This window comes from Cetorhinus maximus, chromosome 13, assembly GCF_964194155.1.
Source record: "Cetorhinus maximus chromosome 13, sCetMax3.hap1.1, whole genome shotgun sequence".
Lineage (NCBI taxonomy): Eukaryota > Metazoa > Chordata > Chondrichthyes > Lamniformes > Cetorhinidae > Cetorhinus > Cetorhinus maximus.
The window spans coordinates 39,515,130-39,540,237 of record NC_135891.1 but is presented as its reverse complement, the minus strand read 5'-3'; the positions used below and the strand labels follow the sequence as shown (position 1 = coordinate 39,540,237).

At 42.8% G+C, this 25,108-nt stretch overlaps 1 protein-coding gene across 1 annotated transcript in view; it reads left to right on the top strand.

Annotated features, from left to right (window-relative positions):
• The window catches only part of LOC144688569 (cadherin-4-like), a 732,621-nt gene that overhangs the window by 581,546 nt on the left and 125,967 nt on the right, over positions 1 to 25,108 (top strand). The window contains exon 5 of the mRNA XM_078555304.1: positions 6,420 to 6,575. Within this exon, the coding sequence (XP_078411430.1) occupies positions 6,420 to 6,575 (156 nt within the window). The remainder of the gene's footprint in view (positions 1 to 6,419; positions 6,576 to 25,108) is intronic.

The window sequence follows — 25,108 nt, the reverse complement described above, 5'->3', positions numbered from 1 at the left end:
CATCACACATAGCTTTGGGCAAGCATTTTCATCTTCAATATGCCTAGATATGCACTGTGAAGCTCTTTCAAGAGTGGTTCTCTTCCTTGCAAAGGGATGACAGCTCTCGATCCCCACAACAAGATTCCAGCTTGACAACTCTTTTTCGGGCATGGAATAGTCTCATCTCTTCAGACACGGGTGAATTCGACCACCCTTGCATTACAAGGTCACGAACTTTCAATAAAAATTGGGAGCGGCAAGGTAGTGGTGTTGCAGTCAAATTGGAGGCAGCCCACCAGCAAAACGGCATGTTTCCTGTGGATGCATAATCAATGAGGCGGGAATAAGACGGTACAGCGTGAAAACCCGCCCTTGTGGCCAGTGGGTAAAATGACTTTTTTCCCGTCCGCTACAACACTTTGTGCAAACTTGGGACAATTCTGCCCATTGAGGGAGATTAGTCAGCAGCGTGCAAGTACCTGCAGGTGCTGGTCTACCTTAAGTTGGTCAACAATCTTTGCTCGGCACCATATTGCTGGAATGCAACCATCAAGGACCATTTGAGTGAAGAAAAGTGATAGTTAATAATAAACTTGTCGATTAGGTTCTTCAAAACCTCTGGGTATGTATTATAGCCAGCTGCAATACCAGGCTTCACATTAAGGTGCACAGATTTCATTCTGATGGTATAAAGACTGGTTCCGGTTATTGTAACGAATGTGGCGTCATTCAAAATATGCCTTCTGTTTGAACACATTGTTGTGGGAGCCTTTTGCCACTTTTTGTAAGTGAGTGGAAGCAGCATATTTAGGCCTGCCTGTTGGGCATTGAGCAGCGCCCAAGCAACAGGTAAAGCTCCAGCTTTTCTGATTCTAGTAAAATTTATCTGTCAGGCTGTTGAAGGTGGGGATTTGACAATGGTGCTTCCATTAAGGGTCAAAGAGAGAGGGGTCAGCTTTTGCATGTTTGAGATAGGCATTAATGCAGTGCAGTTGTTACCTGCCATCTGTCAGTGTGTCATTCAGATCCTGCTGCAAGCTGGCATGAGTTGCTACGTTTTCCAAGGCGTTGAGATTGGAGCTGAACACTGGATCATCGGTCAACAGTCCCACTCCCTGACCTTATGATGGAAGTAAGGTCATTGTTGAAGCACCAAAAGATGGTTTGGGCTGCAGTCATTGTTAAGGTCACACTAGGGTGAGATACCAGTGGATATCTGCGCTTTCAGAACCACACCCAACATAAACTCACTACAGTCAAGAAAGAAGAGTTTAGTGCAGAATGAACTGAGGAAAAGAAATAGTGGAACAGGTCCATGGATAAAATGGGAAACATATAGGCATACCTACAAATACACAGACAAAATGGATGCTCCAAGATTTACATTTGCATGCAATTTTTCAATTTATAACCTTCCCTCCTAAAAATGCTGCACTTGCAGTTTATGCATGAGAGCAACTGTGCTTCAGAGAAAAATTCTCTCTTTGTCTCTCCCTCTTTGTGAGTGTGTGTGTACGTCACTGTGTATGTGTGTGTGTCACTGTGTATGTGTGTGTACGTTACTGTGTGTGTGTGTGTGTGTACGTCACTGTGTGTGTGTGTGTGTGTACGTCACTGTGTGTGTGTACGTCACTGTGTGTGTGTGTACGTCACTGTGTGTGTGTACGTCACTGAGTGTGTGTACGTCACTGTGTGTGTGTCACTGTTTGTGTGTGTGTGATTTCCATCATCCGTTGGTCTCCATAAGTGCAGTGTCAGTTGGGTTTGCTGGATTACAGCTGGAAAGCCTGGTCATTTATTTTTTAAGCCACGCTATTTTTAATGTGCCTGCCATACTTTGTGCTGACAAAGCATATCAATCAATTAAAAGAAAAACATCAGAACCACCTCTTCTATTATTGCTCAACCATCTTGGATACAGCAAGTAAACTCCAATATTACACAGATTTTGCTGGAGGCAGCATCTTGCTTCAGGTCCTGTTAGTTGGTTTAGGCAATAAACATTTTTGCCTACAAAGTTTCTGGAAATGCAAGCTGATAATGTCCAGAGAGGTTATTGGCATCATGAACAATTATCATATAGTTAAAGATACTTGCACTATTAATTACTAGACTTGACTTTGTGGTGAGTTTAGTGGGCAATTCAGGTGCATACACAGCAATTCATGGAAATCACAGGGAGGTTAAGGGTGAGATGTTATTTTCATGAAGCTAACGGCGGAGCATTACAAATCGTTCAACAACTTGTGGTGACTTGTAATTCATGGGGTAGCTCTTCCTCGGCACATGTTGCTGCCCAATTTGCCAATGAGTAACGGAATGCACCAAGCAGACACCCTCACTTTTCAGCAAAAAACAGACCATTGTTTGAGAAATTTAAATAAGTTTGTTACCAGGGAGAACTAAACAACAGTGCTGTAACATGAAATATTCAAATGATAGATTTAAGTGATAATATAGACTATGAATGCATAACAAGCTGGTCCATATAAGCACAACATAGAACAAAGCAGGTTTGTTCTATCCTATTGATGCTTTTTTAAAAACCATTTGTTTTGGTTGCACTTCCTTATGTGCCTGTTTCATACAAGCAATAGTGGCAAAGGTCTTTCAAAAACCCCATTAATTTCAGCTTGATCTAAACCAAAATCACTGAGGAGGAAGGAGACAATGTACTTTATCTGAAGATCTTATATCTGTGGTTCTTCAACCTGACTTTGAAAATGCAGTTACAAGGACAATTGTTAAGGAAGTGCATTTTTTTATGGCAAACATCTCTTAAAGGACAAATGGTCAAATAAGTTCCATTAAGTGTTACAGATGTAAGAAGCTATTAGATACTGAGTAACTGTTGTAAACAATAGTGTACTTTAATAATGAAAATATGTTGCTATAGACTAATTACAAATTCTCATATCTTACTGATCAATACACACTCATTAAAGTTTATTGGAGTAATGTTTTACCCAACTTGTGATCTTCCAAACCATATTTTAATGTGTTCTGTATGTTCAAAAATAATTGAACAAAATCATTTGGGCTGAACAAAATGAGAGATATTCATCTTGGAAAAATTAAACATTTTTGCATAATTTGCATACAATTTTAACCTTGACCGCTCCAAAGTATAGGATGCGTTCAATGCAATAGTTCCACTCTGCCCCAGGACCAGGTTTTGAACTCAACCCCAAAAGTACCTTCCCTACTGGATCAGTGTGAATTTCTCTTTACCACATCAGAGGTCTTTGGTCTGTGCTGTGAACTTGTACCTTCTCGGGAGAGGGTTGAGCCTGACCAAACTAATTTTATTTTTGGCAGAGAGCGAACAACATGAGTCTAAGCTAGAAAAGGTGAAAGAATAAACCTTATCTCAACACTCTGCCTGTTCTACAGGTCTATGGGTGGAATCTTGTGCTCTTCCCCCTTGGCAAGTTTGGTGGGGGTCAGGGGCGTTTAACCAGGTGGGAGAGTGACAGGTGAGCCACATTCTTGCCTCAGCCCCAATTAAGTCTGTGATGGAAGGCCTATGGACGACATTCCTGCCTTACCAGCAATTGGGGCCCTTAAGTGGGGAATTAATGCCCACTTAAAGGCCTCGACCAGCAGCCACTGTATGAACCCATGATTGGTGCCATGCATGGTGCACGACAAGCAAACCCACACGGGGTTGCTTACAGGCTCGGGGGTGTGGGTCCCTCATTCAAAGGCACTTGGTGTTTGATCGATTGACCTGGCATCAAGATGGGATGCCTGCTAAGAGCCAGCTCCCCTGCCCTTGCTGCCTCCCCTCAACCTCTGTGACCCCCACCCTACGAACCCCTCCGCCATCACTCACCTCTGGCCTGGGAACCAGAAACAATCCTCCACTTCAGGTGGGTGTTTTACCAGCAGCAGCCACTGCCTCCCCGGTGGCACTGCTGGTCAATAGAGCAGTTTGTCTCTGATTGGCTAGCAGCTCTTGGTGGGCTAGACTTCCGCCCATGGGGTCCTTGATCCTGGGGGCAGGCCCATTGCTGGCCAGTCAAGTACCTGGGTAGAAAAAGATGTAGTAGGCCTTCCTGAAAAGAGACAAAGTGGGGCACTTGCCAGCTCTCTAGCCGGTGGCTGAAACCCCTATCTCCTCCACAAGATTCCAACCTAAAGGGAAAAATACAAAAATTACAAAAGAGTTTCTTCATACACATTTCACAATACTGAAGGTCCTTAAAGGAGACTTTATAGGCATAAATTTGAACATTGCTGAAAAAAGAGACATGCTGTCAAAGCTTTGCATCTTGCATTTATCAGAACAGATGCAACAATACCAAATTTGACAATCTTATGCCTGTCCTGATGAGTGCAAAACCGAAAGTTTTTACAGCATGTCTTTTTTTTTAGCAATACTCAAGTTTTATAGATAGATATAGATGTAAATATATTAATTTCCATTTTATTTATGTCAATGAGCAGTTTATGCTCATGTTTGAGGTGAAAGATGGAATGTTTAAGATCCATTATATATTAAAGCATGACTATTTAATAGTAATTATTTGAAATATTTTCCTTTCTCCTTGTTTCTAAATTAGATACTTTGCCGTGAGGCAGGAAGACTTCTTCCATTTATATAATGGAACTTGTAATTAGCATGATTAAAAGACAGTTAAAAATATTAAAGTTTATAACCTGATCTAAATTGTTCAGCTGGCACTGAAACACAGAGTTTGTAATATCATTAAAAATAAAGAGCAACTCCTGGCTGAATTGGGAGTGGAATATTCCAGTTGAATGAATGGCCTGAATTCCTGTTCCCGAGGCGGGTGCTCCAAATCGGGGAAATTACTGTCTCAGGAAAAATTTCCCTGAATTGCAGGATCTTTGAGACCTGCCAGAATCCATTGTAGGGGGGTCAGGTGTAGGATGGAGTCCTACCCATGAAAGGAAGTGGCCATGGGCTGCCAAGTGCCGAGGCAGGCTGCTTTTAAGATCTGCCTCAGTTTTCTCTGACTTCAATCCAATTGTTTTCTTAGGACCTCTAGCCCTCACCCCTCATATCCGCTCACCACCCCGCATACTCCCCATACCCATACATGCCAACTCATGCCAACCCATGTTGCCTGCATGCCCCAATGGCCTCTGATACTCTCCATGCCAACCATTGGCCCCTTATAGCTCATATGCCAACTTGGTGCCAATTCATGCCCTTTGATACCTCCATGGGCAGCTGATCTATGCCAGGAGACCCTTTGCCCTTATATCTTCCCTGCCAAATCACCCAGTATCCACCATGGGCAGAGCTCAGGAGTGATGCTGAGATGAAATAAAACAAAGTTCTATTTGTCTATTGCAAACTTATGTAAAAAAAACTCCCTCATTCATGAAAGCCCATTCTATACATTTATATCCCCTCAAATACTTAATCCCTTATAAAAACAAATACTTTTATTCAGTACCCCATCAAAGACATTAATCCTTTAATAACCTCTTCGAGCTGCCAATCAAGCTGTGAACATTTAACTGTTTCCCTGTCGCCACCCCCCCGCACTGTGTTCATAATAGGTTGTGGAAGGACGTCAAGCATTAATAATGCTATAATGACACAATTTAAGGGTATGTTAATAAACAGCTATTGAAATTGCTGGTACAGATTTTTTTCAACATTCACAGACACAGTCAAGCAGTTTATTATCATTTTTAAAGGGCTGGCCATTTAAATAACTTGACAGCTTGACAGTTCTACAGATATTATCCGCTCTCCATGACCGTTTACAACTTCTCTAAAGATTCATAACTCCCACACTGTGGGGCAAGGCCCTTGTTCCAGTGAAAACGGGGTCAGTTTGAACTCAGTACTAAATTCAGATGGCACTGCTGAGTATAGGTTTCCCACATGTAGGAGTTCTGTCCTGCCCCAATTCCTTCCGGCCCTCCACCCCTTTCCGCCCCCCCATCCCATTGATGGAAATAGTTTCTGCTGGGTATGGGGACTTCGGATCTGGTGTCCATCTGCCATTTCGGATACGTCGCCGAGTCTCCACAACTTTGTGAAAATCCAAACCAATGTTTTGGTCAATTTATCTATTATTTACAAATTTTATTATGTTTAGAATCAATTCAGCTGGTGAATTTATTGTCATAACACGGACTATTTCCAAGAAATACTTTTTGTTTCACAGTGAATGATTCAACAGTGTAATAAAAAGTTGGCCACAATTTTCCAGCCCCCCACCTCACCACCCTCCCCCTGTGGCAGGTTCCCCCACGGCGGGGCCAGCGAGCCATTGACATCAGCAGGACTAGAAGATCTCACCAGCACAAAGGGCTGGAAAATTCTGGCTATTGTGTAATATAAACTTATTTGCCACTCCACTGTAGTCACTTAATACAGTCATCTGATAATTACATCACCAAATAGTACTTCTTATAAACTGTCAACATTTCACAATGTGTTTAAATTTCAGATTCGATCAGATAAAGACAGGGAGATCCAGATCCGATACAGTATCACTGGACCTGGCGCAGATCAGCCACCCATGGAGGTCTTCAGTATTGATCAGGTTGCCGGTAAAATGCATGTCACAAGACCCCTGGATCGTGAGGATATTGCATCTTTTCATGTAAGTGTCCACCCTTTAATTTTATTACTTCCTGCATTTCAAACTACCTTTCATGCTGGTAAACTAAGAACAGAAAATAATCCTATTTATTGATAGTTAAAAGGTATATATCAGTTGCATTAAAATTGCTAATTCTTGCTGGAAGAGCGCTAATTTTAGGAGATTTTATTCTGAAAATAATGTAGTAATTGAGCTAATGTATGAGAGCAGTTTGATTTTTCAAAATGGTCACAATATTAGGTTTCCCATATTGATGTTGTAGATGAATGGTAACATATCTAATGCCGAATTTAGACTGCCATAAAGAATTTGCCAATCAGCATCTATTAATTGCTGATCGGTTTTGTTTAATAATATTAGATATAACTGCCGTAGAAATTCAAAATGTTAGTGTCTTTCAGTTACAGTTGGTCTTGCGCCTTTTATGTTTTCAAGATTAGTCCTTAGACTTTTCTTCAGTTGAATGTAAATAAATAAGATGTAGCTTGTAATTTTTTAGTACCCAGAAACATTACAGCCCATTTGCTCAGAGCAAGTCAGCAAGGCCCAACAAACAGCATTGAGATACCATTTTATTGATACCATTAAGAGATACATATTGGCTAGGACAGGAGAAGAACTCCCAATTCTTCTTCAGATAGTGCCCTGGGATCTTTTATATCTGTCTAACGGGCCTCAGTTAAACATCTATGTTAGAAACGCTGGAGAGAGGAGCTCGGAGTCATTGTCCTGATGCCAGGAATGAGAGCTCTAGCTGCAGAGTATTTTGTTTAGAAATTAGAGCAAATGTTACTCACAAACAAAACATGATGTAAACACGGTGGGAAATCTCATGTTACGGTTGCTGAGCTCATTAGAAGAGTAGCCAACCCTTTATTTACCTAATTTTGCAGTAAATTGGTCTGATAATTTTACCTCCAGCTCTTAATCATTACATTATATACTTTCTATGACTTTTAGGTTTTGTTTATACTAACTTCCATTAACTGAGAATTACAGAGACTCACTGCCTCCATGGAGAGATCCACAGCCTTCTGTCAGAACCTGCTGTCTAACTACATTAAGGGGAAAGGGTAAATGCAAAACTGGTTGATTTATCAATAGAAGATCTGAACTGCACAAAAAATACATAAATTTCTTGATAACTCCCAAGTTGTACAAAACGTGAAAGGGCCTTGATGGATGCGAATGTTCCAGATACTGCCTGTTTTCTGTAAACACTGGTGGCTATTTTGGTGAAAAGGTGAAAAAAGTGCTCAGTGAGTGCTGTATTTATAAGACACACTTATTTAAAGGTCTGATTTTAGCTGCAATTTTGGGGCTAATTGCTAATTCTCATGATTTGAACTGGCCTGGTGGCACTAAAACCTGTAGGTTAGCACTCAGGCATTGAAATATGGGCTCCATGCACCCACTTCTACTGGTTGTGTGGAGTGTTCCAACTGCCACACAACAGCAGGTTTCAGGTAGGCACTTGGACCAAGTCAGAAGGTGCATAGGTTTACAGACACAATACTGGTGGTCTTGGAGGTCCAGACAAGAAGGGATGACCTGTATCCTCAGTGGGCAAGAATCTCTCATTGTTCCCTTTGCCCTCTGTCCCTCTCTCGTGCAGCATGTGCCGCCCTGCTTGGTCTTATGTTCTCCTCCTAGTCCTCCTCCAGATCAAGGGGAACCCTAACAAGATGCCCCTGACCAAGCACTCACTTTCTCCTAGAGAATCCTGTAAGGTCTCCAATTAGGTAGAGTAGTGCATCATTCACTCTCTTCAGATGAAGTCCTCAGAGAACTTCCAAAATAAATGTTGATCGAGCGTTAGTGAAGACTTGATTAATAGTTGCAGGAAGTCTCCAGATGTGTGTGAAAGTCGTCTCTAACCTCCAGTAAAAGCTGAGTATGCCTTTCAGCAGCACTCAAAATTGTCAGCAATGACATGTTCCTTCTGTTTAGTTGGTTGCTGTTAGGAGAGGATGCTGTTTGAGGCTCTAACCACTAAAATGTTGTGCTTAATGAGCATTAGCAAGCAAATTAATTGGCAATCAGCCCCTTAATGATCCTTCAGGTGGCTTGGCCTAGTGTGGACTTCAAATCCTTTACCAAGATAGCATCTTCTGATTAAACACAAACTAAACCAGCGTTGCAGCTGAAGAGCCTGCATTGGCTAACTTATTGACCCTTTAGCACTTAAAGCATAGGTCCCAACTACCTTTAAATTACAAAATCCCTCCTCAGCTCAAATTGGAACCTGAATACAAACTCACTTAGTATAACTTCTCCAAATCTCTCATCCGAAATAATGCACCTCCAACAATTCAGCACTCCCACACTGCATTGGAATATGAGACTAGATTGCATGCTCAGATCTCTGGAGATGGGCTTGAACCTGCAACCTTCTGACTTGAGCATTATTTAATCGAGAGAATACTGCCCCTTTGCTAATTGCCCTGGAATCAGTTGGTAGTTTTCAGGGAGAACTGATGTGCACAAAAAGAGGTTCAGACAGAATCAATTTGGTTGGAGATAAAGATATCAAGAGGATTGTTTAATTAGCTGGGTTGTGTCACAGAACCCCTAACTGTGGGTGGAAACTTGAAGACGAAATCTGTGGGCAGTTCAAGGACTTGAATAGGAACAGAAAAGTAATTGTTCTAAATTTTAATCTCAAATTGAAGAAGAGGGCATATTGGAGCTATAGGTATGATAAAAATAAAAAACAGGGAAAGCAAAGATGGAGTTTGAGATAAACTCAGTAAAGAACGAAGATTTGCATTTATATAGCATCCTTCATGACCACCGGACTTCTCAAAGCAGTTTCCAGCCAATTTAGATACATTTGAAGTGTAGTCATATTATAGGAAACAAAGCAGTCAATTGCGCACAGCAAGCTCTCACAAATAGCAAGGCGATAATGATCAGATAATCTGTTTTGGCGATGATTGAAGGACAAGTATTGGCGAGGACACTGGGGATAACTCCCCTGCTTTCCTTTGAAATAGTGCCATGGAATCTTATAAACTGACATGAGAAGGCAAACAGGGCCTCGGTTTTAATGTCTCATCTGAAGTACAGCACCCCTGACAAAGCAGCACTCTAACAGTGCTGCACTGGACTGTCGGTCTTAATTTTTGTGCTTAAGCCCTGGAGTGAGGCTTGAACCCACAACCTTCTGACTCAGAGATGAGAACACCACCAAATTGTTCTAAAAATACAGTTGTAAAAAGGTGTGGGTAATGCTGGAAAATAGGCCAAAGTACTGAAATCTCTAAACATGCAAACAAATTATAACATACCCTATAGGTCAACCTACAAACCTATAGAAGCTGAACAAAGCCGGCCAACAGCTTCAAGAAACTGACTACTCAAAGGCAGCCCTCAGACAGGCTGATGACATGCAGTTACTGTAGGGCATGCCCTTCTTTCAGCTTAAGCTTCAGGTTAACTGACCAGTCCATTGCTTGTAAGCAATGGCAGGGAGTTTCCCTCACTTCTTGTAGATAAACCCTATGATCCTGAGGGAAATGGAGAAGAAATAATAGAGGCCCTAAGAAATATATTTCATGTTTCAATTGAAGCTGGATATATACTGAGGGCTAGAGAATAGTCAATGCAAAACCCAGGCCCAGATTTTCATCCCGGGTCGAGTTCGTCATTTTGGGAGATTTCCTGGCTTTAAAAATGTCCACACACAGCTTTCCAGGTGGGAGTGGGTGGGCTGAAACAGGAGTTGGGGCGCATGACCACGGGACAAATGTGCAGGCTGCCGGGTTTGGAAGTGGCCTGGATGCAAAGCCTGCATCTATGCCCTGACATTATGTTTAAATAAATAAATAATAATAAAACAAAAGCATCCCTCCAGCCCTCATTCCTCACCTCCCTCACCCCCACACACTCCCAATGCCCCATCCATGCCAACCTGTGCCAACTCATGCCCTCCTATCCACCCCCATGGCACCTATACCCCCTATGTGAACTTACTGCATGTCTACGCAACCCCCATTGCCGCATATCCCCATGCCAACTTGATGCCAACCCATGACCCACACCCACCACACTTTTCCCTTACCCATTCCATGCCAACTCATCTAATATCTTTGGACAGTTCCTTGACAGCTTTTACACTTCCTGGATTTGACAGCTTTGACAGGTTTGATGCTTCCTGGATAGCTTTGAAAGGTTTGACAGCTTTGACACATCCTGGATAGCTTTGACAGCTTCTTGACAGCTAGATAGCTCCTTATCATTTGCTTGATAGCTGGACAGTTCCTTGACAGCTGGAAGGTTCTTTGAGAGCTTGATAGTTCCAATGATTTTGTGCTTAAAAGTGTTAATAACACTTAAAAGTGTTAATAGTACTTTTAGAAACCCCAAATGGTGCCTTACCTCTCACAAAAGTGTCCCTGGATCTTACCTTACCTCCCCAAAGTGGTACCCCGATTATCCATACACATCCATAAAATTGAGACCTCCTCTTAACTGTTCTATTCTGCACATTCTGGATTCCACTTCCCTGTTCTTCCAAAACCCTGGTTCAGTGGAGGTAGATGGTGCTTTAAATGGCTAGCTGGGTCTGTGAGTCACATATGCGTGAACCCTAACCTCACTTCAGCCCCGCCCCTGTGAAGATGGGAATTTCTGGGTTCAGGGACGGGGAACTTAGAATTTTTGGCCATTTCTGGGGTGGGGAAAATCCGGGCCCCATTTTCCGCAAGGGAGTCGGAGCTAATCCAAATAATTACAGGCCAGTTAGTTTGACGTTTGTGGCAGGAAAAGTTTTGGATTTTTTTATTAAAGGGTCTTGGAATGTTAAGAAACCTTTGTTGGGAACAAACTGCAGCCGTAAAAGTTGAGAATTATCTAAGCAATTTTGTGAAGATTAAAAGAGGCTTTAGACAGGACCTCAACTGGATCAGACCAGAAAAAAAACATGGGGCAGCGTTTTTCGTCCTGCGGGCGGCCATGTGCCTGACCCAAACGGGAATGAAATAGTGTGTGATGACATCAGCCGAGTGTCACGACATCATCGCGCACTATTGCGATCTTTCGGATGGCAGGTGCGCACGAGAGGCGGCAGTCCACCCGCTGATAATTAAGAGGCCAATGAAGGCCCATAAGTAATTAAGCTCATTTTTCACTACACGCTCAACCATTCGGTTGGTGGGTGGGTGAATAGGTCAGGCGGCCATTGCATTTTTAACAAAACCTCATCCACGGGCAGGATGAGGTTTCCAACGGTAGCTAAAAAAACAATAAAATTTTTAAATCATTTTTTACATGTCCCTCTTCATGTGACTGAGTCACGTGTGGGGACATGTTTTATATCATATGTAAAAAGTTTATTTTTCATTTTAAAACCCTTCAGCTCCCTGAGGCAGCTCTGTGCCTTAAGGGAGCTGTCAGTGAGCACTCCCCCACGCATGTGCACACTTCCGCGCTCGCGCTCCTCCTGCTCTTAGCACGTCTTTCATGCTGGCCGGCCGTTATTTGGTCAGCCTAGTGTGAAATCGCGGTCGAAGCCCAATCGTCGGCGGCAGTCAGTCTTGCGGCCATTCCTGGGCCCGCCCGCCGCGCCTGCCTGACGAGGGGAAAACTCTGCCCATGGAATACTGGATTTTATGGTGAGAGGTTATAGAATACAAAAATTGAGATTTAATGGTGAACCTAGATGAAAGCTTAGTAAGGCCACAGCTGGAGTATTGTGTGCATTTTTGGACTCCATGCATTTGGAGCTACATTGTGGGATAAAGCAGGTACCAATAAGATACTGCCTGGTATGGAAAACAATAATAAAAGAAAGACTTGGAAAATTCTGGCTGTATTCATCAAAACAGAGAAGGTTACAGAGTGGTTTGATAGTGGTGTTTAAAATGAGAAAGGAATGGGCAAGGGTAGATCAAAACAGATTGTTTCAAGTGACTGATAGACTTAGAACAAGAAGGCATAGATATAAGATTATGTGACAGGGATTGAGGACAAAGAGCAAAATAAGCTTTTTTTACATGGTGTTGTGAGACTGTGGAATGCACTACTAGAGTTAGCAATATTTGAGAATCTGTTAGATGGTAGAAGGAAAGGGGAATAAAGGGGTTTGGAAGGGCAGGCAGGGATTGGAGCTGTTACTTATGAGGGGGATAAACATCAGTATGGACTGATTTGGCCAAATGGCCTGATTCCATGTTGTAATTTCTATGCAATTCAAGGAATGTTTGCCATGCAGCTTTGGCATAATAAATAATGTGTGCAAAATGATAATGATTGTGTACAGAGCTTCACATGGTACCTCCCAGAGGGTGAGGTAGTTCCCAACTAACACTTGAAACAGAGGTTATGGACACCAGAAAAAAATGAGTGCAAAAAATGAGCAGCTCACGCACCTTTGCCTTGGCTCTGGTGTTGGCAAACAACTTCTTCATATGCAGTCAAGCAGGAAGGACTAGAACGACAGCAGTAGCACAATTGACAGGTCCCTCGGTGTAGCTTCCACTCTACTTAGGCTAATCATAACTCCCAAGTAAGGCCAAACTTCTTTAATGCACATGGCTTATCACTTCCAATTCCTCAGAAATAAAAGGAGCAGTGTAGCTCACATATTTGTACAATGCACTTGTGCATAAATAATCCACCTTTTGGCCACCGCCACACTTAGCTCTTTAATGTTGAGCTACATGCCTTGACCCGCTTCTGCCCCACCAGATTATCTGATTTCTAACAAATGATGAGGGAACCAACAAGAGGGAGAAACATACTTGACCTCATCCTCACTAACCTGCCTGCCGCAGATGCATCTGTACATGACAGTACTGGTGGGAGTGACCACTGCACAGTCCTTGTGGAGGTGAAGTCCCGTCTTCACATTGAGGATAGCCTCCCATCATGTTGTGTGGCACTACCACCTTGCTAAATGGGATAGATTTTGAATAGATCTAGCAACTCAAAACTAGGCAACCATGAGGCGCTGTGGGCCATCAGCAGCAGCAGAATTACACTCAACCACAATCTGTAACTTCATAGCCCGGCATATCCCCCACTCTACCATTACCACCAAGCCAGGAGATCAACCTTGGTTCAATGAAGAGTGCAGGAGGGCATGCCAGAAGCAGCACCAGGCATACCTAAAAATGAGGTGTCAACCTGGTGAAGCTATAACACAGGACTACTTGCATGTCAAACAGCATAAGCAGCAAGTGATAGAGAGAGCAAAGCAATTCCACAACCAACAGATCAGATCTAAGCTCTGCAGTCCTGCCACATCCAGTCGTGGACAAACAACTCACGGAGGAGGAGGCTCCACAAATATCCCCATCCTCAGTGATGGTGGAGCCCAGCACATCAGTGCAAAAGATAAGGCTGAAGCATTCTCAACAATGTTCAGCCAGAAGTGCCGAACATGATCCATCTTGGCCACCTCTGGAGGTCCCCAACATCTCAGATGCCAGTCTTCAGCCAATTCAATTCACTTCGTGTGATATCAAGAAATGGCTGAAGATGCTGGATACTGCTAAGGCTATGGGCCTTGACCACATTCTGGGAATAGTACTGAAGACTTGTGCCCCAGAACTTGCCGTGCCCTAGCCAAGTTGTTCCAAGAAGCTATAACACTGGCATCTTCCTGGTAATGTGGAAAATTGCCCAGGTATGTCCTGTACACAAAAAGGAGGACCAATCCAACCCAGTCAATTACTGCCCCATCAGTCTTCTCTCCATCATCAGTAAAATGATGGAAGGGGTCATCAACAGTGCTATCAAGTGGCACTTGCTCAGCAACAACCTGTTCATTGACACACGGTTTGTGTTCCGCCAGGGCCACTCAGCTCCTGCCCTCACTACAGCCTTGGTTCAAACATGGACAAAAGACCTGAACTCCAGAGGTGAGGTGAGAGTGGCTGCCCTTGACATCAAGGCAGCATTTGACCGAGTGTGGCATCAAGGACCTCTAGCAGAACTGAAGTTAGTGGGAATCGGGGGAAAACTCTCTGCAGGCTGGAGTCATACCTAGCACAAAGGAAGATGGTTGTGGTTGTTGGAGGTCAATCATCTCAGTTCCAGGACATCACTGAAGGAGTTCCTCAGAGTAGTGTCCTAGGCCCAACCACCTTCAGCTGCTGCATCAGTGACCCTCCCGCCATCGTAAGGTCAGAAGCGGGATGTTCGCTGACGATTACACAATGTTCAGCACCATTCATGATTCCTCAGATACTGAAGCAGTCCATGTTCAAATGCAGCAAGACCTGGACAAATGGCAAGTAACATTCACGCCACACCTGCCAGGCAATGACCATCTCCAGAAAGAAAGAATCTAACCATTACCCCTTGACATTCAATGGCATTACCATTGCTGAATCCCCCTTGTCAAAATCCAGGAAGTTACCATTGACCTGAAACTGAACTGGACTAGCCATATAAATACTGTGTCTACAAGAGCAGATCAGAGGTTAGGAATCCTGTGGCAAGTAACTCAGCTCCTGAGCCCCCAAAGACTGTCCACCATTTAGAAGGCACAAGTCAGGGGTGTGATGGAATACTCTCCACTTGCCTGGATGAGTGCAACTCCAACAACACTCAAGAAGCTTGACACCATCCAGGACAAAGCAACCTGCTTGATTGGCACCCCATCCACAAACATTCACTCCCTCTACCACCAATGCACAATGGCAGCAACTATCTACAAGATGCACTGCAGGGACTTACCAAGGCTCCTTAGGCAGCACCTTCCAAATCCATGACCACTACCATCCAGAAGGACAAGGGCAGCAGACACATGGAAATACCATTCCCTTCCAAGCCACTCATCATCCTGACTTGGAAAAATATTGCCGTTCCTTCACTGTCAGAGGGTCAAAATCCTGGAACTCCCCTGCTAACAGCACTGTAGGTGTACCAACACTACATGGGCTGCAACAGTTCAGGAAGGCAGCTTACCACCACCTTTATAAGGGCAATTAGGGATGGGCATTAAATACTGACCTAGCCAGCGACACCCACATCCCACAAATGAATTTTAAAAAAACATTCTTGCCTTTCTTGCAAAATTGGGGCTATGGTGTGATATTTAGAGAACGAGAATGATTTTTGCATTAATATCTTTACATTTCTTGTGTCTTCTAATTAGAAGGCACATACTGAGTTGAATGGAGTGGAAAGAGCAATGCAAAAGATCTTTAAGGTGGAGAAATTCAACTTGATTTGCTTATTTTTGGTTTAAAATGAATGAAAGGGTCAAAGTTTGGGCAGTAACTTCCACAGTTAATGTGCCCTGCAAGTGTGTTTGTTACCATATTGGAAGCAAATGCCTTTTGGATATTATGCATGCCTGCCTGAAACTAGCGTCCTACATGTTACATGTGTACTTCTAGATCCAGATATCAGTTGTAGGATCCTATTGAAAAATTCAAACAGAGATGGGTGAAAATGTTGCTGTTCAAGCTCAGTCTAGTTATACGAGTCCAGTACAGCCTAACCACTGATCCTTAAAGGGACCATTGGAGGCAACTCCAGAAATGGCCACAAAACTGGTTCCACAAATACTGTTGCTGGCCTGTGCTTGTAACCACCCTGACTTTGCCTCCAACCTCTTCACAAAAACTCAGCCCCCACCCCTGCAACCTATCTAGCGGCCAAGTCACCATCCGCCCAAAATTCACCAGGCCCTGATTGGGATGTGGCATCAGGATGCCTGATTGGTGTCCACAGCTGGACTGTTCCCTTGCAAATGGGGCCTGATGCCAAATTAACCCAATATGGACCTGTGCAGGAAGCAATCCTCTCATTGACTGGGTGCCCAATTTGGAAACTAGTCAAATTTTTACCACAAATCTACAAATTACAGATGTTGATAAAAAATGATCACACACAATGGGGAACAGAGGAAAATTTATATTCCAGGACCAAGTTAATCCCCAATTTGTGAGTGGCGAATGTTAATTAAATGAGGCACCCCATTAAATGTTATGCTTTTGGTTTGCAAACACACAAGCTGGTGCACTGATGGGATCAAGTCACTAGGAAGCTATTGAATAATAAAGGAATTACATTTTCACATTAAGATGCGGGAAAACATTTAATCAAGATGGTTACCTAATGTTTAGCTTTACGGAAAAAAAAAAATCACATTTCCTTTCAAAGTTCTTAAGGGACGAAAATAGAGCCACAAAAAGAAAATTGCAAAATAAAAAGCACTTTAGGCTCTGAGAATGCTGTGAATGAGTTTACTGGCCTGGGCATGTCTTCAGGGGGCAGACAGTGAACATGTTCATCGAGCTGTGACTCTCCCTCTTTGACACCGTTTTACACATCAGAGATTGAGCTGATCGTGTCCAGGATACAACTACATCAATTTTTACATCCTTGCCATATACTTGGAACCTGGCATCTTAGTAAAGGTGTTTATTCAGTCAAATGAGCAATTTCAAAATAAAAGCTGCTTCCTCATCCAAAATTGGTATTGGATGGAGGAGGCAAGTAAAAACTAGATCAGAATAAGATGTTTTCATTAAAAAGACAAAAAATTCAAAAGATGGGAAAGGATATATTTGTCAGTTTGCATTCCTTTGAAACACCCGGGCAGGTGGGACCAAGTGCCAGAAGCAATATCCTGATTTTCTTACACTGCTGAGACGATCATCATACAGGGAGGATTGAACTCCCTGTTTCTAAATTTGCACAGGTTTCCTTCCATTTAGTTAAACTTAAGGAAACTTTAAATGTATTTAAATGTAATGTACTGCCTCTGGCATTTGTTCCTATCTGCCTGATTCCCCTTTGTACATTGTACCACGGCAATAAAAAAGAAATTCCAGCCTCCGATATCTTGAGTTCTTTTAGCCTTTGGAAAATCTGCTCCTTTACTAATGGCCTCAGATACTTGCTTCAGTTCAGCCTGTGTTCTAACGTCTTTTGCCAATAGTTTGATATTGGAACGCAAACTGGTAGGTGTGTTTAATCTTTTCTCACCCGAGTAACAATGGAAAATGTGTTTGGACTGTGAAAATACTAATCTTCAGAAATGTGTGCACAAGTGGAAAAACGTAATGAAGTTAGGTGCTTCTGTGAGGAAATGATATGGAAAAGGAAGCGTTTTAAGAATTGATTTACATAAATTTACATATTTGTTGCAATTCAATTGTAATTAAAGTAACACTTTGCCTTATCAAATGGAGGCTGATAGTGGGAATGATTGAACTGAAAATCCTAAGTAAAGGGAGTGTTCAGACAATACTGTGCACCACTACTTTGAGAGTCAATTTCTTTCATCTAAACGTGGAATAAGATCATGAACATTTTACTTATGGACACCACCACTAAAATTATTTAACAATAATATATCATTACAGAAGATGGGAGAGTTTAGATTTATCATGATGTCTTCCTGAATATAAATTTCTTGACTTCTGATAGATGTTCATAAATTGGAAGCACACTTGTTCATTACCAATTGGGAGCAACATCAGAGGCAATGAATACTGAATTTGTTAATGCCGTTGTGTGTTTTGTACATTTAAAAACATTACCCACAGTGTAACAGACAACATTAATGAGGCTGCCATTTTAGATTGCCATCTCCAACAGCAGCAGTGCACAATGAATATATGTAAATATAAGTTCTTCTGTCAAAATGCAGTAATAAATTTACCATTGTTCAGTAGGTTATGAACGAGGATGAACAGCTTGACTAACCAGCTGAACCTGCAGACTCATCCTTATATCAACTTTCATGCCGTCACATACAACACTCTGTATTGCTGTCCATCCCTGAATGGTTAATTTGTCACTTCAGTAACTTAATGCTTTATTAGGTTTTCAGCAAACTCAATGTACAACTTTCTCTCCTCTCAGGCTGCTATATTTCAAACGGGACACTCAAGGAACTGTCGGTACATCAATAAATACTGACATGCCACTTCAATAACTTAAAGTTATGAGACTTTCTGTCATCAGACTCTACATTTCTTATGAAGAAGGGTTCATGGGAGCTAGTCATGTGTAAGCAGACTTGTCCTCTAAATAAGTTAGGGAAGCTCAATGAGAATTTCACAGTTTGATGTAGTGTTTGTTCAATGAATATATATTTTTCTCTTAAAGTATTTTACTTGGTTCCAGTTCAAGGTCACACTGCACCATTGCCCATTGAGCAGGCCACTGCGAGATGAATGTTGATCAGGATGTCAGAAGGTTTGCAACATTGCTGCTACATGACCTGACCTCGGTTTATTGCCCCCCCCGCCCTTCCCCCTTCCCAGCAGGGGAATGCATTTTCTGCTTAATGCCACATGGCATAGCTGAGATAGGCAGAAAATACGCAGGGAGTCCTGTGACATGGAGCATTAAAACACTAAAATGTAGCACCTGCCAAGTTGGGCTCCTCCTTTCATGATCCTGGACTCCCCTTAAAATTGTCTTGCTGTAAAATAAAGGTACAAAGTGTAACACAAAGGGTGGGACTTTCTGCACCCACCAACCGCTGGGATCTTCTGGTCCCGCTGCAAGTCAATGGAATTCTGGCTGGGGCGCCGCCTCACCCACAGCGAGGCCGGAAAATCCCGGCCTTGGTACATGTTGGTGTCCTTTTGCTTTATTGTTAGGAAATAGGAACCTGTGACAAAGTATATTCTAATAATGGATATATTCTAGATTTAATTCCCCAGACTGTTCAGACACGGATTACTGTGAGATAATGCAAATGAAGGGTGGGTACATGCCCAAGGGGAGAAAGCAGAAATTGATTTGCAAGATACATTCCTAGTCCATCTACCCACCCATTTTAGTTGCCAGAGCAACTCTGGCTGAGGACTCACAGAACATTTTCTCCTTGGTGTCTGTCATAGTTGGTGCATGTACTTGGACTATGGGGCAGTAACTGTAGAGCATATACTTGTTCCATTTTTTTAAGAAAAATTGAGGTCTGAAATTTCCTTTGCTGTTCATACGGAAATGATATTTATGCTGCACCACCAGTAAAGTGATAGCAGTGGAACAGGAGCTGTTCTAAAGAAACTACAGATTGAAAAAAAATCTCCTGGAAACTGGAGAGGGAAACTTTAGGAAGGAATGTCTGCTACTTGCTCATGCACGCCTAGTTTTATGTTTTTGGTTATTCGGTTTGCTTAGTCCGACGAATCTAGCTTGATTATTAACACATTAGTTGGTGCTTGAAACAATATAGGCAGAGAGACCGATTAAACAAACACTGGTGGTTTATTGGTAATAAGAACAGAGCACTAACACCATGTGTGCTTCTTCGATCACCTCCAGCTCTAGACTTCCAGTTACCCAAGAAGCCCCTGCTGTGTAGCACTTGGTCAATACAGTTACATGGTCAGCTCGCTACATTCTATTAAAGGTACACAGCGCTCCACTTTACCACATTCCCCCCCACTTCACTTGAAAGTACAATTGACGAGCATCACAACATCCCAATTATTTACATGAATAACTATTTACAAGTCAAGTCTCTCAGGAGACTTCCTCAGACGTGTCGAGCTTCGTAGCACAACGGCCTCGGCTGGTTTTTCAGAGACCCCCTTCTCAGAGGTCAACTGCCCACCAGGCTCTTCAGTGGAAGTGGGCAAGTTTGTTGGGTCTAACAGGCCCCACAGGTATTTCCAAATCATGTGGCATTTCTTCCACTCAAACACAAATGATGATGGTATCCCTTCTTGTGAGACTGTCTCTCTTCTCTGGAGATGATCCACGTGTCGCCTAATTATTCGGCCGTTTACCAACACATTATAGGAGAGAGGTCCTGTCATGGCACTCACTTCGCCTAAGAGCCAATTGGGCTGATCTCCAAAGTTCTTCACGAGAATTGTGTCTCCCACTGTGAAATTTCTTTAATGATTATGGCCATCACGTCTGGCCACCTGGGCCTCTTGGCTTCCCTCCAACCTTCCCTCTAAATTCGGCCTGATAAGTGTTAGACTGGTGCAGAGACATCTCTTCATTAGTATTTCAGCGGGGGCAATACCAGTGGTTGTGTGTGGCGTCGTCTGGTATGCAAACAGGGACCATTACAATCTGGTGCTGATGGAATCCATATCCAGCTTTTTCATCCCGGACTTAAAGGTTTGGACTGCCTGCTCAGCCAAGCCTTTAGAGGTGGGGTGGTAAGGCGAGGTTTTAATATGAGTTATTCCGTTAAGGGTTGCAAACCTGTGGAACTCCCTGCTGGTAAATGCAGTCCCATTGTCTGACACAAGCACCTCTGGTAACCCGTGCACTGCAAAACTCTGTCACAGTCTATGGTGGCAGCAGACGTGGGTGACTGGACTTCATAGACATCCACCCACTTGAAATGGGCATCTATTAGTACAAGGAACATTGTGCCCTTCCTAACAGCACTGTGGGTATACCAACACCACATGGACTGCAGCGGTTCAAGAAGGCAGCTCACCACCACCTTCTCAAGGGCAACTAGAGATATGCAATAAATGCTAGCCCAGCCAGCGAAGACCACATCCTGTGAATGAATTTTTAAAAAAAAGAAGGGCCCCACATAATCGACGTGGAAGCGCACCCATGGCTGCCCCAGCCATTCAACAGGGGTGCAATGGAGCTAAGGGAGGGAGCTTTTGTACCTGCTGGCATTAAAGACAACTTTTGACTAAGGTTTTTATGTCTGCTTCCATCCCTGGCCACCACAAGAAGCTGCGCGTGAGCATCTTCGTCCTACTAATGCCAGGGTGAGCACTATGTAATTTGGTTAGTAATGGCCTTCACCCTCTCGGGGGCAGGATAACCCTCGCTCCCCAGAGCAATATGCCATCCTGGCAGGTGAGCTCATATCTGCGATTGAAATAAGGCTTCATGTCATCAGACTTTGGCTCACCTGACTATTCATTCAAGCCCTGCTCCCGGACATGAAATAAAGTGGATCTCGGCTTGTCCACTCTCAGGTTTGTTTGGCATGGACAGGGGGGGAATCCAAAAGATTTAGCACTAAGACAAATTCCTGGGGTATTGGAACCTTCACGTTTTTATCTGGGAGAGGGAGGCGGCTCAGCATTTCAGCATGTGCGATCTGGCTTCCTGATCGGTGAATAAAAATGGATTTGTAAGCAGCCAGTATCAGTACCCACTTCTGGATGTGAACAGATGTGATGGTCACAAATTCCCTAGCGCCTTCTTCCAACTCTATCCGCTGGTAGACATGGCTCATCTCGAGTTTTGAATATTTGGTGCCCCCTGCCAATTTTGAATATAATTCGTCAATCTTCAGTATCAGGTGTCTATCAAGTTTGGCCACTCTGTTTACAGTTAACTTATAGTCACCGCATAAGCGAACACTTTGGTCTGGCTTCAGCATGGGTGCTATGGGTACCGCCCACTCGGAAAAGTGCACCGGTTGTAAGATACCCAGCTTTCCCCAGCCTGTTTATCTCAGTCTCAACCTTGTCTCCTAGAGCATAAGGGACTGGTCTGGCTCTGATAAATCTGGGGGTTGTGTTAGGGTCTACGTGGATTTTGGCTTGTAGCCCACGAATCCTTCCTAGCTCATCACTGAAAATGGAAGTGTATTTTTGTAACAATTCCTGTAATTTTCTCGTTCCATCGCAATTTAATCTTTTTGAGCCATTTGCGACCAATTAAACTGGCGCCTGCCCCAACTACTACTATAAGGGGTAAATTTGCAGTCTGATTCCCATACTGCACCATGTTTGACATATCCCTTTCACTCTTATTTCTTTGCCTGTATATGTTTTTAATTTAGTGTCCGATTTTTCCAAACTTAAAGGATGGACTCCTTTATTCAAGTGTCTGAATGTATGTTCTCCTATGACAGACATTGATGCCCCAGTATCGACCTCCATCTTGATGAGCTGTTCACTGACTTTAATGACTGCCTGGATTGGCTCAGTTGTACCCACTTTCAGGTTGTATAATGAATAGATGTCAGATTCTGCTTCCTCTGGTTCTTCACGAGACAGATTTCACGATTTCTACCCTTGTTTTTAAAATGCTGTCTCAGCCTATCTTTACAGTGCTGCATTATGTGACCATTGCGGAGGCAGAAAAAACATTTGATATTTCTGAACTGTCGATCGCTTGCAGGCTGCCTGGATGCATTTCTCTCATTAATGTCATGGGTTTTCACTGTGGTACTGTTCTTCAATGGTCCGTACATAGTGGGCATTCCCCGCCTTTCTGCGGAGACCGACGTTTCTGAGCCTTTTGTTACCGGCCCTTCCCTCCCTACAAGATGGACGGTGCCATTTTGTGTATCTTTTATTGCCTCTAAGTATCTAACAGCATTTTCCATGGCTGTCGCCAATTCTAATGCTTTACTGGCGCCTAGGTTAGTTTCAGATAGCAATCGCTTTTGAATAGCATTGTTCCTGATTCCGCATATCAGCCTCTCAACGTGTCATTAATTGAAGTTCTGAACTCAAAATATTCCATTAATTCCTTTAAAGCAGCTACATAGCCAGCGATAGTCTGTCCTGGAAGCCTATTTGTCGAATTGAATTTAAAACGCTGCACAGTGACTGAGGGCTTTGGCTTCAGGTGTATTTTTTACAATGTTTACTAACTCATCGAAAATCTTCGTATCGGGGGTGTTTGGTGACGTGAGGCTGTGGATCAGCCCATACATTTTGCTCTCGTGTGTGGACAAAAAAAATCACCCTCTTCTTGTCCTCTCCTGCGATGTTGTCGGCGGTAAAGAGGAACGCTAGATGTTCGATATAATGAGACCAGTCATCAGAAACAGGGTCAAATGGTTCAAGATGCCCAAACCACAGCATACTCGATGACTAAGGAGACTGCACTTTCAAACAGCTTCCAAGGCAATGGCAAAGTAAGGTAGCTGTCTTACTGCAGCTTGCTTGATTGCTGTCAATTGGTCCGGTTTTCCCTCGTCGCCAGTTTTTTGTTTTTGGCTTTGTTGCTTTGTCCGGCAAACGTTAGCTGCACCCTTAAAATTAGCACATTAGTTGGTGCTTGAAACAATGTAGGCAGAGAGACCAATTAACTGAACAAAGACTGGTCGTTTATTGGAACTAAGAACAGAGCACTAATACCATGTGTGCTTCTTCATTCACCTCCAGCTCTAGACTTCCAGTTACCTGCTGTGTGGCAATTGGTCCATACAGCCACATGGTCAACTAACTACATTCTCTTAAAGGTACAGAGCACTCCACTTATCCACATCGAGCCTCGTGAATTCCCAGGATTAGGACTTGACTATGAGTTTCCTCAGAATTGTTATGGCACTGCCACTGTTGCTTCACTGGAGTATGATGGAAACTCCATTTACATGTACAGGCAAGGCTTCCGTCACAATTTTTGCAGCTAAGGCAGTGAACCAGAGACAGCTCTGAGGAAATTCATGGCCAATGTTTCAGCACTACACAGCTGATATTTTGTTGTTGAGCATCTTTGGAGACTGGTAACTCTGTTGAGCAAAACCTCATTAAAGGTGCCAAGAATGAGCAATTGAAGGAGCTGCAATTTTCTCACGTTTTGCAAAAGACATGTATCATGTATTTTGCACGTATCGTTCCAGATCTCAAAAGTTAAGCCACAGTTAAACCCATCCCTGATCCCTCTGTTCTAAATACGTCATGCTGATTTTCATTATTTTGCATGCTTTCTGCCTGTTGCATCTCTTCATTAGTATTTTGGCATCTTTCAGGCAACTTAGAAGACTTCTTAAACAATTCCGCTGTATTACAATGTGCCTTATTCTGGAAATCCCTTTTGCGCTCAACGAACTGGAGAACAAGAAGGAATTCAGAGGAATACAATAAGGCAGAATGGTGCAGTTAACACTTTTATAAAGTGGCCATGTTCAACCTGTTCTTAGCATATATCAATTATCTGTCCTATATTATTGTTATTCAGCATGTAAGTCATTCTGTTTACTTCATTTCAGAATACTATCTGGCCAATACCCAGCATAGTCAATCCAGACAGAATAGAGTAATGTATACTAGATCCCAAGGGTATCTATAACATCATTTAGAATATTCCTAAGAGAATCCATGGTTTCAATTCAGACCTCAGATAAGGGAACCTTACCTGCAGATTTGTCTCATTAAAAAATACCTGAAGGTATTAATCAGTTCCAGTAGATTATTCTGAGAACACCAAATAGGACAGGTTCTAACTATTAACTATAAATTTAGGACTTTTAGCATGAAAATCGTCCTCACACAAAAAGGGATCAATACATGGAATGGACTAATGGATAAAAAAGTGGAAGTGAAAACCTTGGAATCATTTAAGAATCAATCGGATGCTGCAATGAAGGCCCTCTGTGACCTTTCTGGATGGGTGAACTCAGATGGAGTGATTGGCCTTTTTCAGCCCTGATTATCTTAAGATCTGGTTTGTGCTACTCTATAGAAAATTAGTCTAAGTTTTGAATATTTTTCAAACTCAAATAGACCCTTGTAATTCCAACTAGTATGTTGCCAAATGTGGTTTCACTTTTCTTGTGAGGCTTATGATTGATAATAACACCCATCACTGATTCTTGATTTTTGATACTTCTTGTGTGAAATGGTCTTTTGGGATTTGCTGGACTGTATAAGTTACATAAA